The following is a 13,512-nucleotide window of genomic DNA, read 5'->3' on the forward strand; positions in this document are numbered from 1 at the left end:
GCTATTGAAACTTAACTCAGAAATAATAAGATTGAAAAACAGAACCCATTGCGCTTAATAAAACCTTTATTACAATATATGTATCAAGAACAATATTTGGTTATTTAAAATTGGATAAAAACCACACAAAGAGGAATGTCAAGAACTCTTGAACGTCTTCGCTGGTGAGGGAAACATTGGCTACATTGACCTCATTGGGTCACCTTTGACCTCTGTGGTAATGGAAACCACAAAATAGCTCAGCAGTTGGGACACAAACGTTGACACCTTCTTAAATCTCATTGCTTCCTGGTACATGGCTTCACTTTACAATAATGAGGAGATATGACGCAAATACATCCAATGGGGAAAAAAAATGCACTGAACAGGCGTCACAGTAAGAACAAAAAAGAAAGCAGCACCTCATTTGTCTGTCCTTCATTTGTCAGGTCTTCAGTAAGATTGGGTCACAGTTTTCTTTAATTCATATAAAACTCAAAAGGAGCTTCAATGCAGTTGTCGCTGCACTACTGGGTACAATACTGGAGTAAAGCTGAGAAGGATGCATGCATACGAGTGAGATAACATGAGGAACAGTGAGCAGGATGAACTCTATATGATGGGAAGCATGTGTGGGAATCTGAAATCATATTTTAATTTGACAGAAACGAAACTGGCACAAAAAAGCTGCTTCTATGTTTTCATCATAATGGATTCTCCTGGTAAAGCCCATACTCGGAGCAGATGGACAGCTGAGATGTTTATATGTAGAAGCACCAGCACACTTTGGTTTTCTCAACAGTGTGTGTAAAATGACTTAATGTGAGTAACTGGCAAATGTGTAACAGAAAAAAAAATGTGTGTAAATATATAAACATAACACTGTCTGAATATACTTTTATTGTACGTATAAAAAAAAAAAAGTCTCCAGATCCCACGTGGAGCTGAATAAGGATAGTGGCAAGAAGTATAAGTCGATTCTCTCTGGTTCAAAGTTGAACAGCAGCTTGAAAGCCTACAGTGGAAAAGTAACACAATTATGTGTTAACATAGAAAATGGAATTGCCCAGTGTTATGTGAAATATGCAGCGTGTCTGTATTTGAGTCTTACTCCTACCACAGACTTTTCACGCATGGGGGGTGTCTCACTCTCCATCCTGCTTCTGCATCTGGGCCTGCATCCTGGCGATCATCTCCTGCATTCGCCTCAACTGTGCAATTATGACAGAGGAACAACAACTGCACTTAACAAGCGAGGCACTTTCATTTAATCCACTCCCACTTCATTTATGAAGAGTTTTTTTCCTTTATCTGATCCGTCAGTCTGACTAAATGCATCATCATTAATATCCATCTGCTTGTTATAAATATTTGATGAGAAAAGACTATTCCTGCATAGACTGCTTGGACAGAAACCAGCTGTGACCATGAATTATTTACCACTTATTACTTGTATTAAGGGAAACACAAACAAACCAGAAACAGTTATTAGACTATGGCAAGCAGTCAGTGAGCTTAGCCTCACACAGGCCTTGTTCAGACCTAGTATCAACATCCATCCTGAGAGATCTGATCACATGTGGACAGCGTGTGATCAAGTATGAGTCACATGCCGCTTCCTGGAGGTTTGTTGCTTAGACTGTGGTGTGCGAGCTCCTGGCACCACCACTTAATTTAATTGCTTTACAATAAATAGCCTGCAAATTTCACTACAGCACTGCTCACATCAAAAATGTCCACACCCACACTGTGGAAATCACTATCATGTACAAGGTACTGAAGCAGATAAATTCAAAACCAGAAGTTGGCATTAGAAAAATCAACTTTACTTACTTATACAACGTTTAGAACATATACAAACCTTGCGTATTGGCAAAACTTATGTTCATGCGGGTTTAACAAGCAACTTTTACTTAGGGCTGTTCGCTTATGATTAAATCACTCAGGACAGTTGTTGATATCATTTCTTAAAGGGGTCATAAAGACTGAAATTGGGGTGGAAACAGCCAGGCTGCTGGTTCTGATCAAATGGTAAAATCCGTCTTTTAGCACACTAAAGCACACTGGAATTATAGCCCCTTCACAACCACAAGCTACTTGATATTCTAAATTCCTTTAGGAAACCGGGACAATCAAGGGGAATGCAAAACTAAATTTCAATGGTAGTGAAGTGGGAGAACTCTCACCTCAGCCTCCTTCTCCTGCAGGATTATATCCTTGTCCATTTCCTCCGGCTCCGGCCCTTTTCTGTATTGATGGCAAATGTATTATTACTTCTCACGTTATTCTTGCCATTCTAAAATGACTATACAAACATATTAACAAAGAAATCATCCACACCAAGTTAAATGTACAGTGAAAGGTTATAAATGGAAAAATCACACTGTGCAATGATTTATAAAGCCTCATAATGAGTCAGCAAGGCGCTGCGTGTATGCGTGCAAGCCTAAGAGTGAATAGTGTGCAATTTGAAGAAACATTAAGAAAACATGACAAAAGCCACATTGACAACGTGAAAAAGGGTCAGTGGGTTAGTGAAGCATTTCTTTAGAAATGATGAGAAACATTTCTCTAGAGAAAAGTGAGCATCTACAACAAGTGACTACAGAGAGAGAAGCAGCGAGTGCGAGAGTCAGGGGAACAGTGTTACCTCCCCCAAATGAAAAAATATTTAACTGTACCTCCAACAGTCCATTCCTTGAACTTGAAAAATCAAAACCAGCCATTATGAACAGTTGGCGAGGTAATGTGATGACAGTAAAACAACTCCTTTATCCTGAGTTGGCTTAGGAGGAAAGTCTACAAGAATCTTTTTCGAGGTCTACACAGAGATAAATGATGAAGTACCCAAATGATGTTTAAAAGACACACAATAATCCTGTTTACAAATTCTACATATACTAAAACTACACATGCCTTTTTGCTAACAACACTACCCACTACAGCTCAGAGCTTTTACTCCAGTTCCACCAAAACACCATGACTTCACTGGTGTAATTAACATGCAAACTGATTAGTTAGAGCTACTGATCTACAGAACTGATTCCACTTCTATACTGTATGACTCACAAAGAGAGAATGAATGACTGAAGATCCACATATCTTTAATGTGATGTGTGTAAAGGCTCTTCTATGCATCTTTAACTCTGCTGTACTAAATATATACCATTTATTCTCTGTTCTCTGCCGTTTGAGGTGGGGGAGGAGCAGAAAAGCAAGCTGACAGACAAGTACGTACACAGGAGACAGAGGCAGAACATAACCATGGGAGGACAACCTGCCACCCCGTTTGAGGCGGTCCGAGCGGAAATTCTCGTAGTGCAGGTCCTGGGTCACTTCCTGTAGATCCTGCATGTGAGTTCTGTGGATTGGTGGGAAAGAAAATAACTAAATATTTCTGCAACAATGTTTTCAAAACTGCGTACGCTGGAGGAAAGTATTAATATGGATACATCATTTTCTTCCTCATCTACACCTTCACATAAAAGTTATTGGCAGAGGTAAACTTTTTCTTAGTGTGCCTAAATGAATCCTAGCCAACTAGCAACTATTTCACCACACTAGCATTCTTCTTCCACAGAATTTGAAAAAACAACAACACAGTAATACAGTACATTCAGAGGCCAGCACGTTATTAACATTCAACTTTAATATTTAAAGGTCCAGTGGGTAAAATTAAGGATGTTTTATTGACAGAAATTAATATTCTACTTCTCAAGTATGTTGGTATAAATGTATAAACTTAAACTTAAATAAAATATTAGTCGTTGGTTTTCATAACCTCAGACAAAGCTATAATGGCCATATAATGGCCGTTTCTATAACAGATTGAATGGACCAACTAGCCAGAGCATGCATTTCATGTTTGAAGCAGAAGTGTAATATGCAAACAAAAGGAGATCAACATCCTTTGTGGTATGCAAATGTGACTGTAGTTCTCTGAAGAACTTGAGAAGCAAGAGGTGAGGAGTCGTCTGCTACAATCTGCAGTCCTTCTGTTAGATGTCACAAATTCTTACACACTGGACTATTAAAAAAACATGTTTGAGCATCTTAGAAGCTCTACCACTCACATAAGCATGGTCCGCAGTTTGAGGAAGTCGTTGTGTTCTGGGTTCTCCACCTCCACCACTCCCCAGGGATACAAGCGGCCCCTCACCTTCTTCCCTTTGGCCTCAATCTGCTGGTTGGAGCCTACAACTGCAAACGGGATGCTAGCCTGGAGAGGAAGACAAATGAATGTGTCTTAAGTTCAACCATCCACATAATGATTCAATAAATCACTGCTCATTTAAGATGCGGTGTGCAACCTTTGGTGATTTTCCTCCATCTGAAAACGGGCTCCGTCACGCAATACTACCAGATCTGAAGAAGAAATTTAGTTTACCTTGAGGATCCTAGTTTGCTCTTTGAAGTCCTCATCCTCATCTGATTCAGCATCAGGAAGGTGGTAAATCTTAATACCATGCTCATCAATCTCATCCAGAATCTTACACAAACAAGAGAACACAGGTTATTATCAGGGATGTGGACGAGTTACAAATCGCTGGTGTCGCACCAACAGTGTGGTGTGCAGTATTCAGTATGTGTGAGCATGTGACAGCTTCTGTTCATCTCAGGAAGTGGAAATGCCCCTTGACAACGAAAAGTATGTTGCTCTCACCCTGCGCTTCAGCCTCTCCCTCTCTCTGAGGGTCAGAGTGTCGGCCTTGGCAATGACAGGAACCACGTTAACCTTATTGTGAATAGCCTTCATGAACTGAACGTCCAGAGGTTTCAGGCTGGTCAGACATGAAACGACAAGAGATTCACTCAAGTCAGGAATAATGAAAAGCAATGACCAAAATACCTTTATGTCACATTAAGATAAATAAATAAATAAATCACCCATGGCCAAGCGGGGAGATGAAATAGAAGCAACAGTGAACTCTATTGTCGACAATGTGTCTACGATTGAGGCCGCTCTCGTCATGAAGGTAGCGCTCAAACTGGTCATCGATGTACCTGATAATAGTGCTGAAACTGGGTGAAAAAAAAGGTTTTATTAGAATATTGTACCAGAAAACCACCGAATGATAACAAAGAAAAGAAAAAAAAAAAAGATTTCATACCAGTCCTGGCTGTTGATGGCATCTCCGTATCCTGGTGTGTCCACCACAGTGAGACGCAGCTTCACTCCTCGCTCCTCAATTTCCACTGTCGACGCCTCAATCTGAACCGTCCTTTCTATCTTTTCTATTAGAGGACAAAATAGATCACAATGTGATAAACAAACAAATAAATAGGCACAGTCATATTTGTTATAATTTGTTATTTTGCATTTTTGATATTATCAGCACATGTAAGTACAGACAACAGTCAGAAACAGCTTGAAATAAGGAGGCTAAAAATGAGGTAGGTGTGTGTACTTGTATTTTTAGGTATGTGTACTTGTATTTGTTAAGGACCTTTTTGACATTAACAGTCCTTTGGAGACCAAAGCCTGGTTCTAATGAGAACCTCACTGTACATTTAAGAACTGTACATTTGGGCTAAGATTTCAATTGGTTAGATTAAGATTAGGCATTTATTGGTTATGGTTAGGGATAAGGCTTTGTTTGGGCTGTCCAAATGAGAGGAAGCCAAAGGAGTGTTCTAAGAAGAATATATGCACAAACTTTTGTGTATGTATGTATGTGTTACCTGCTGCTCCAGGGATGACTCTTTCAGGGTAAAGGTCAGTGAGAAACAGGCTGTTGATCAAGGTAGATTTTCCAAGTCCTGATTCACCTTTAAATGACAAGTGAAAAAACAGTTGTTACACATTCATAAGGTGAGGTCAGGGTAAAAAAAAGGCACAAAAACAGGTTCTGGTGAAGGATAAAATCTGCCTTTGACACACTCAATTGCACACCGCACTGAAATACTTCACCATTAATCTCATATCAAGTGGCATATTAAATAGCCCACCACCTGAGCAAGCAGTGTGTGTCCATAATCAGCCAGCAGCAGCAGAGGAAAGAAGGAAAAATGCAACTCAGTTTGCACAATTTGTACAAACTAACATAACTCCACTTTCAGATGAAAATCTGCAGTGAATTCAAGGTCATGATCATTCTTCTTTGGCTTCTCCATTTAGGAGGTTGCCACAGCATCTGCCTCCATATCATATAATTTCAGCAAACAAAATCATGATGGCTGCCTTTTAAACTTGGTGTAGAAAATTTAAACTGAATGTTCAGTATATAAATGGCCAAAAAAAACACAAACTCATGAGACATCCATTAAACTTCGTGTCAGTTTTGCAGTTAATCAGAAGGATTTCATAAAACTACTGCCTTATCCCCACTACTCTGTTGTTGTTTAAAACGCATACATTCAGTTTTGGATATGCCTGTCGTCCACTGATTTATTTAGGAACCTGGGCCACACAGAAGGTCGAAAAAATTAAATGAGTTTTGTTGCAGCGACGGGAGCAGCAGGCAATGTCCACTGTATGAATCAGTCCCTTGAGGCCACATTCCTCTCTGGTTATTTTAAAGCAAAGGGATGAGCAGTGTTCACGGGCTCTCCCCTCCCCCTTATCAACAAACAGAGGTTCACACAGTCACAGCACTCCCATCCAGCAGTTTGCACTGCTGCTACACACCAGCTGAGCAACTACTCTGTAATGTGACATCAGCCACTTTAAATGGCCCAAAATGGCTTTTTTCACATCAAAGCTAAATCCTAACTCTTTCATTTTTTTACAAAACGCATACATTCTTCCTGAGATATGCCAATTGTCCACAGATCCCAGTGTTCAAGAGTCATAAACAGAAAAAAATCCAGGGCTGCATCTTAGTGTAAAGGAGCAAACACAGAAACCTCAGGAAACAATGACACTTACTCTCAAAATATAAAAATGGAGCAGCAGACGTAAAGGAGTTGACCATTATGAAAAGAAAACAAAAATGTATCCCTCCGAGTTTACTTCAGCTGAATGGCTTTAAACTTTTATTACCGACATATGTTTTTATCACCAAGATACAATGATGATGTATCTTGGTGATAACAAAGTGTTTTTTTGGTGTAACATTTATTTACTTTGTAACATTTATTTATCATCTTACAAACCAAATAATTGTTACACCAAAAAAAAGTACACAAGTAGAAAAGGTCTTAAAACAACGATGACACACTCACCTACCACCATCAGTGTAAACTCAAATCCCTTTTTTACAGACTTGCGGTGAACCTGATTAGGCAGGTTGGCAAATCCAACGTACCCTGGGGTTTCAGGGTTGGTGAATTGGCCCTGCTGTAGTAAAAAAGGAATAATAGAGAGGAGTTAGAAATCACTAACATGTTTGGTGACAGTTGGTTGTAGATAATTATTACTCCAGCTGGACATTGTGCTAGCAATATTATAAGCAATTATATTGCTAGAAGTTAATGAGGAGATTTCTGTTCATGAATAAATGGAGTTTTTAAGAAAAGCAACAATGATACCACAGTCTACTTGCTAAACACCTTACACCCTTTATTCCAGTGGTTATGGCTCTTTACTAAACAGAAGAGACTGAGCTCTTGTGACACAGGCAAATTCACTTACAAAAGCACATTACTTATTTAGTTGGCTCTTTTTTGACCACACAGTCTGGTATTATTTATAATCTCTCCATTCCCCTTCCTTTCAGCTAAGGTCAGGACTGATGGGACAGATAAGTAGTCAGTGTGTTCCTGTTCTGCCTTTGGGCCAATTGACGAACATAAATCCATATCAGCGAGTCATGTGGATGAAGAGCAGCACAGTGAGCATCTGCATGAGTCACTGAGCACTCAACAAGTAATATATAGTAATATTCATGTTTTGAGTAACAACACACAGCAGAAAATAACACAAGAAAGCACAGAGGAAAAGGGCATATCATTAACAAATATTTTCTCATCATTAGTAATGCTACACAATTAAACTAGACACACAGTCACACAGAAGGAATTTGATGACACAGTTTTCTGAAACTCACCTTCATTTTGTCAGCCTGAGACATTTTTCTTGTCAAACCTAAATGAAAACAGATAAAAAACTTACAGTATTAATTTCCACTTAATCTTAATATGTTAGTTTTGGCCTTGAACTGGTATAAGTGAAGCTTTTCTGAAAAGTGGGTCATTTAAAAAGTCACACACTTACACAGATCTGACTGTGAGAGACAGGAAGTGTGCTTTGTGAGAGTGTAGAGTGTCACCGCAAAAAAAACCTGAGGCCTTTTCCTGCCGTCTCCACTACAGCTGCGACCCACTGTAACACTATGAACTAAGAGCATTAATCCCAATAACTGATGTCATAAATCCTCAGCTTTGATGTGTTGGCTGTGTTGTAATTCTGTTGCTTTGATTCAAATACCCCTAATACAGGAAGAGGAACACACCCACAGTGCGACTGCCTCACTTATGCCAAACATACACATCACAAAGCAACCATTTGATCAACTATAAAGAAAAATAAGGCATTTCCAAAACTTATTTTCTTTATGGGGAGGCACTTTTTAAAAAATGGCCAACTACTGTGATCTACTTTACAATATATACTGAACCAAGAAAAAGGTTTTGCATATTGCTATACCAACAGAAACAACAATAATTTAGAACAGGATTTTCAAAGGCTTATCAAAAAGCTTCTCAAAGGGTTTGAAGAATATTGTTATTATAATTATATATTTGTTTATTTTTGCACAACATAATGTGTCTGACTGTTTTACTGCCTTTTACATTTATCATTATTACATAGTTAACAAATTAATGGCATTTGTTTGTTTGTGAGTTTCACAGTCTTGCCATTATTACAGTAGTAGCAGTAGCACATTTGACATGCAACTAGGTCATGAGAGACACTGTTTAAATTTGTGTTAAATTCACTTGTACTACTTAGTGCTGAACAATTAATCGAAACGTATCAAATCGCAATATTTCTTTAAGCCAAAATGTGTGTTAAATTACCATTTTATATCAAATATTCTCCCAACCTATAGACGTCATATGCTACAGACTGAAGAAAACAGATCTACACAAATATCACAAAGTATTCGTTTTAAATATTATTCAAAAAGAATAATGGTGTAAAAATGACCATTTCCTGCAATAATCACAGTTATACATTTATTCAAAATTGTTCAGCCCTATTAGTATGTATGATTACCCAAACTCTGGAAACTGACTCGTTTATAGTAATGTTCGATAGTTTTAGAGAAGAGAGAAGCAGATAAATCAGAGCTAGCATGTATCACGTTCACAAGCACAAATATGTCGATTAACCGAATTCAATTCGCATCGGTTACTTTCACATAACGGCAACAACTGAGAGGATGTCACATGGGCTGGTGCTGACATCCGCCTTTAACACTAATTTCATTGCATTTCTTCTTGAAAATCATTCAAAATGAGCCCAAATCTAAAGCTAACCCCTCAGCTAAAAGGCTTCGCTAGCTACTCAGAAAACTTGGTGGACCCTTTAGCGTCGCTCACTAACTAGCCGAGTAGCTTCTCCTGCAGGATGTTCACTTAAAGGCTAATAATGTTAGCAGCAGCGACGTCGTCGATTGAGCTGCGAGACCGCGACCTACACAGCCATCCGAGGCATGAATAAGTTATGAAGGAGAGAAATCAGTGGTGTTACCTCACAGTCCTGACAGTTATAGAGAGCGACAGAGTGACTGGAAGCTGACGATGAACGGAGGACTTGGCGGACACCTCAAATTCTTCAGATTCCACCGATGCAGCTTCCTTTAGCACACACACACACACAGAAGGACCACAATGCACCGGGCGAGAGGAACGGCAAGACAGACTTGTCCAGTGTCCCCCAAGGACAGAGACAGCGAGACTGCCGCAAACAAATGTATACCAGACTCATATAAACAACATTGTTGTAGGAACCAAGAAGTAATACAGAAGTTTGGCAAGTTTTACCGTAAAGTGTGTAATATTTGGCGTTTGGTTTTAGTGAACAGAAATTATGAAACAAAAATGTTGATTAATCATAACTAATTATTGACCATTTACTAAATTAATCGTTAACTATTTTGATAATTGAGTGGGGTTTCCCAATAATTGAAACACTGAATAGGGTAATTTTCATCTCTAGTCCATAGACATAGGTTGATGTAGCACATATACACAGAAATATGCACCTCAACCCAGCTACAGACTAGAACCAAAGATAGACCTAAAATAACAATGACAATATTAAGAGCCAGTGAGAATTGTACATTTCCATATGAGGTGCAGTATAAATGATAAAGTAAAATAATTGAAACAAACTTGACCATAAGCAAATAGGACCATGTGCTAGATGCTTTTGTATAAAAAAGCCTTTCAGCAAGCCTTATTTCCAATAGTGAGAATAATAAATACTATGGTTTTATGTTTTTGATGGTTTGTTTATTACATCTATGTTGCAGTGGCCTGGGATAACAGCTGTTAGGAACAATAAATAATAAGGCAATCAAAGATGGCAGACTTTACCCCATTCACGCAACAAGTCTCTGTCGGCCTCTGCTGTTAAAGTTCAATATTCTGGGTTTAGACCTAACCTTTCTGATATGTTTGCTATGTGTAGACTCTGTGGCACAATGGTAGCGCGTCTGATTCCAGATCAGAAGGTTGCATGTTCAAATCATGTCAGGGTCAAAATTCTTGGGCATCTATCACAAATTCTAGCCTCTGTTGGCCATATTGGCAAGGGCAGAAGCACAGACACACAGAGCCACCAAAAATGTGGGGTGAAGTAAGCTGTTCATAAGCTGTTATGAACAAACCACAGGTGTGAATAATTAAATTAAATTAATTAGCACTTTGCACAGCAGCAGGAAAAGCACAGGTGTAAATAATCAAACTAATGATGGCTAAGTTACATGTAGCTTCCTCACTTGCAGGGTGCATGCTGGTTTCACATTTTCACACTGACTTACATGAACTGAACTGAACAATCATTAATGTGATTAGTAACACCTGGGCTTCGGCTTCCCTGTTAAACATGTTCAAAAGGTTGCTGTGCTCTTTGTGTATACTAGATTAATGTCCTACATAGACCCAAATGATTACAACTACAAAGGCCCACTGACTTTAACTGCCTGCCTAAACACAACCAAAAGGCCCCCATTTACAATAATTATACCCAAAACACACACATTATATGATAACTGTAACTACATTTTGATAATGGCAGCTCTACAATTAATAGCTAAGCCTATTTCTATGTTGGTAACCTCGTAGTCTAGTACGGCAAAGCATAACTGCAGATACAGTGGGATGCAGGAAACGTTAGCTGGGCGCTCCTTTTTTTCTTTTATATCTGCAGTAATGAATAATGGCCTGAAGGGGGAGTCAAGGCTCCTTGTGGAACGAGTGGAACTCTAAACCGATACACTGTTTCGCTTGTTATTAACATCATAGGTCTAAATCAGACATGGCTATTACAACTTCTTGCAAATGGTCCTTTGTAATTGAAGCTACTTTGATAAATGTCAAGACGTGCTGACGTTCGCTGACTACCCGGACAACCTGACCTAGGTTAGCCAACACAGACTACGGTGCTGAGCCAAGCTAATGTTCAAACGCTATCTTGTGCCCTGTACTCTCTGGCTTACTCGAAACAGTATGTTGACGGGTGATTTCTACATCAATTCCAATTAGCCACCGCTAAAGTGAATGTGGTATACATACTAGATATATATAGTTATATCTGCGTACAAATGTATGGCTCGTTGGTCTAGGGGTATGATTCTCGCTTTGGGTGCGAGAGGTCCCGGGTTCAAATCCCGGACGAGCCCGCCTCTTTTGCCGTCATTCATGTTTCTTTTTAATATTCACCCTTAGTTTGTTGCACACTTGTGTTATATTACATTTATATTGTTTATTAGAGAAGTGACTTCCACCAACGCATTCTGTCATACCTTCAACCATCATCAACTGTAACACTACCCAATAATTCAGTTTATTAAACATTAATTTGAGCTATAGCATGTTGGCCCACTTTATCTAGTGTCAGTAGTTTGCCCCCAAACAGTAATTGCTGTATTTTTCAAAATACTGATTTGTCTGTGACACTTTACATTACAGTACAGTAACAACACGGTTATATTTTTGTTATAGGGAAGTAATATTATGGTAATACCATCTTACAGTGATAGTAATCACCAAGTAATAGTCTGGTAATAACTATAAGAATAGTGTATGGGACATCAGAGAGGATGGATTTCAACATTATATAATATTCTATTTCCAAACCTTATATGTAAAAATGTAACAATGATGTTAACCTACAGCAATTCTCATTAACAAGCTATTACCTGGATACTGGAAATTACATGGTATTTGTGTAACATTAGTTCCTTATTGCCACACTATTTATTTTGTTATTTCCAGCCTTTCTACCATGCTATTAACATGTTGTTACTCTACAGTACGTTATGTAAAGTGTTACTGAGTTGGTTCTACTAGTGTATATATACATATATATCTACTGGGTCTTAATCGCCAACGTGTGTGCATTCTTAGTCCAGAGGCAGTGGAGGAACATCAGACGACTTAAAAATATACTCACTTAACGCCTTTCTGTCTTGGCTCAGCGGGGGCTTATTATCTGAGCTTTGCAGTTTTAACAGCATCTGTGTTTCCCTCCCTCCAGTCTGGCTCAGCCTCTGCTCTGCTCAACATGAGACCAGCAGATACTCAGTAAATACCAGTCTCTTTCCTCTCTACAGCAAGCATATCATCACCACAGGAGCTTCAGCACTTCCATTATTTCCATAAGCCTCTTAGTGGCACCATGTTCTGTCATTTGCGGGGGCTGGTTCTTGTACCCACCCTCTAAATATGGTTCTTGTTCTGCTATGAATAAAAAAGATCGTTTTAAAAATTCTCATTTTATCAAATTGATGCTGTAATCCCATTTCTCAGCTATGAAAAGCTATACCGGTGTTTTTATGTCTTTCTGTGTGATATCTCCTCTTCCTGGGAAGTCACATTTCCATTCATTTCATACGCTACATTATTTTAAAGAAAATCAGTTGATAGAACTTGGTGGCAGAAGCTGGCAACATGCATGTGGATCAACCATAATCTGCTTTGAGTCACTTTTCTTGTATTTATCATGCCATGGGCAACAGTCAGAATACCCACATGAACATCCCACCCACTACCATCACCCATTTATTTGTATTTTACATTTTTTTTTACATATTTTTATATATTTTATTTTGTCTTACATTTTCTTATATCTTAGCTTTGTTTAATTTACTATGTTTAGTATATGTGTGTTGTGCAGTGACCTTGAGAGTTTTGATGCTTATAAATGAATATTATTGACAGTATTTTGCAGACCCACTCACATAAACACTCATTGGGCCCTAAATGACATCAAGCAAACAAACATTTTTGTTTGTGTGTGTTTTTATTTTTCTCTAAACTAATTTCAAGACAGGTTGAACTTTAAGACACTCAAAATAATGTGCACACCGCAGCCTGCTTTGGTAAAGGTAATATTAAATATGATTGAAGCCTGACAGGAGA

At 38.6% G+C, this 13,512-nt stretch overlaps 1 protein-coding gene and 2 non-coding genes across 4 annotated transcripts; 2 read left to right on the top strand and 1 right to left on the bottom strand.

Moving 5' to 3' along the window:
* Positions 1-48: 48 nt before the first annotated feature.
* sept2 (septin 2) lies at positions 49-9,756 on the bottom strand. 2 transcript variants are annotated; one of them, XM_044038230.1, is made up of 13 exons: positions 9,617-9,756; positions 7,968-8,005; positions 7,144-7,258; positions 5,662-5,748; positions 5,091-5,214; positions 4,867-5,001; positions 4,643-4,760; positions 4,367-4,468; positions 4,053-4,198; positions 3,257-3,340; positions 2,166-2,226; positions 1,097-1,190; positions 49-994 (listed from the first exon to the last, which is right to left on the bottom strand). In XM_044038230.1, the coding sequence occupies exons 2-12, from the start codon at positions 7,989-7,991 to the stop codon at positions 1,125-1,127; spliced, it is 1,062 nt and encodes a 353-aa protein (XP_043894165.1). In that variant the 5' UTR covers positions 7,992-8,005; positions 9,617-9,756; the 3' UTR covers positions 49-994; positions 1,097-1,124. The 2 variants fall into 2 exon arrangements, with proteins under 2 accessions (XP_043894165.1, XP_043894157.1); XM_044038222.1 differs by having other exon boundaries at positions 3,218-3,340.
* Positions 9,757-10,557: 801 nt separating this feature from the next.
* On the top strand, positions 10,558-10,629 carry trnaw-cca. The gene has a single exon. It is a non-coding gene; the product is annotated as a tRNA-Trp (tRNA).
* Positions 10,630-11,699: 1,070 nt separating this feature from the next.
* Positions 11,700-11,771, top strand: trnap-ugg. Its single transcript has one exon. It is a non-coding gene; the product is annotated as a tRNA-Pro (tRNA).
* The last annotated feature ends 1,741 nt before the right edge of the window (positions 11,772-13,512 follow it).

The sequence above is a fragment of the Solea senegalensis genome, linkage group LG1 (genome assembly GCF_019176455.1).
Source record: "Solea senegalensis isolate Sse05_10M linkage group LG1, IFAPA_SoseM_1, whole genome shotgun sequence".
Taxonomy (NCBI): Eukaryota; Metazoa; Chordata; class Actinopteri; order Pleuronectiformes; family Soleidae; genus Solea; species Solea senegalensis.

Coding starts and splice junctions, on each gene's coding strand:
- sept2 (XM_044038222.1), bottom strand. CDS start 7,991: ATGTCTCAGGCTGACAAAATGAAG. Junction 4,469..4,642: donor GGGAGAGGCTGAAGCGCAGG/GTGAGAGCAACA, acceptor TGTTTGTGTAAG/ATTCTGGATGAGATTGATGA. Junction 1,191..2,165: donor TGCAGGAGAAGGAGGCTGAG/GTGAGAGTTCTC, acceptor ATAATTGCACAG/TTGAGGCGAATGCAGGAGAT.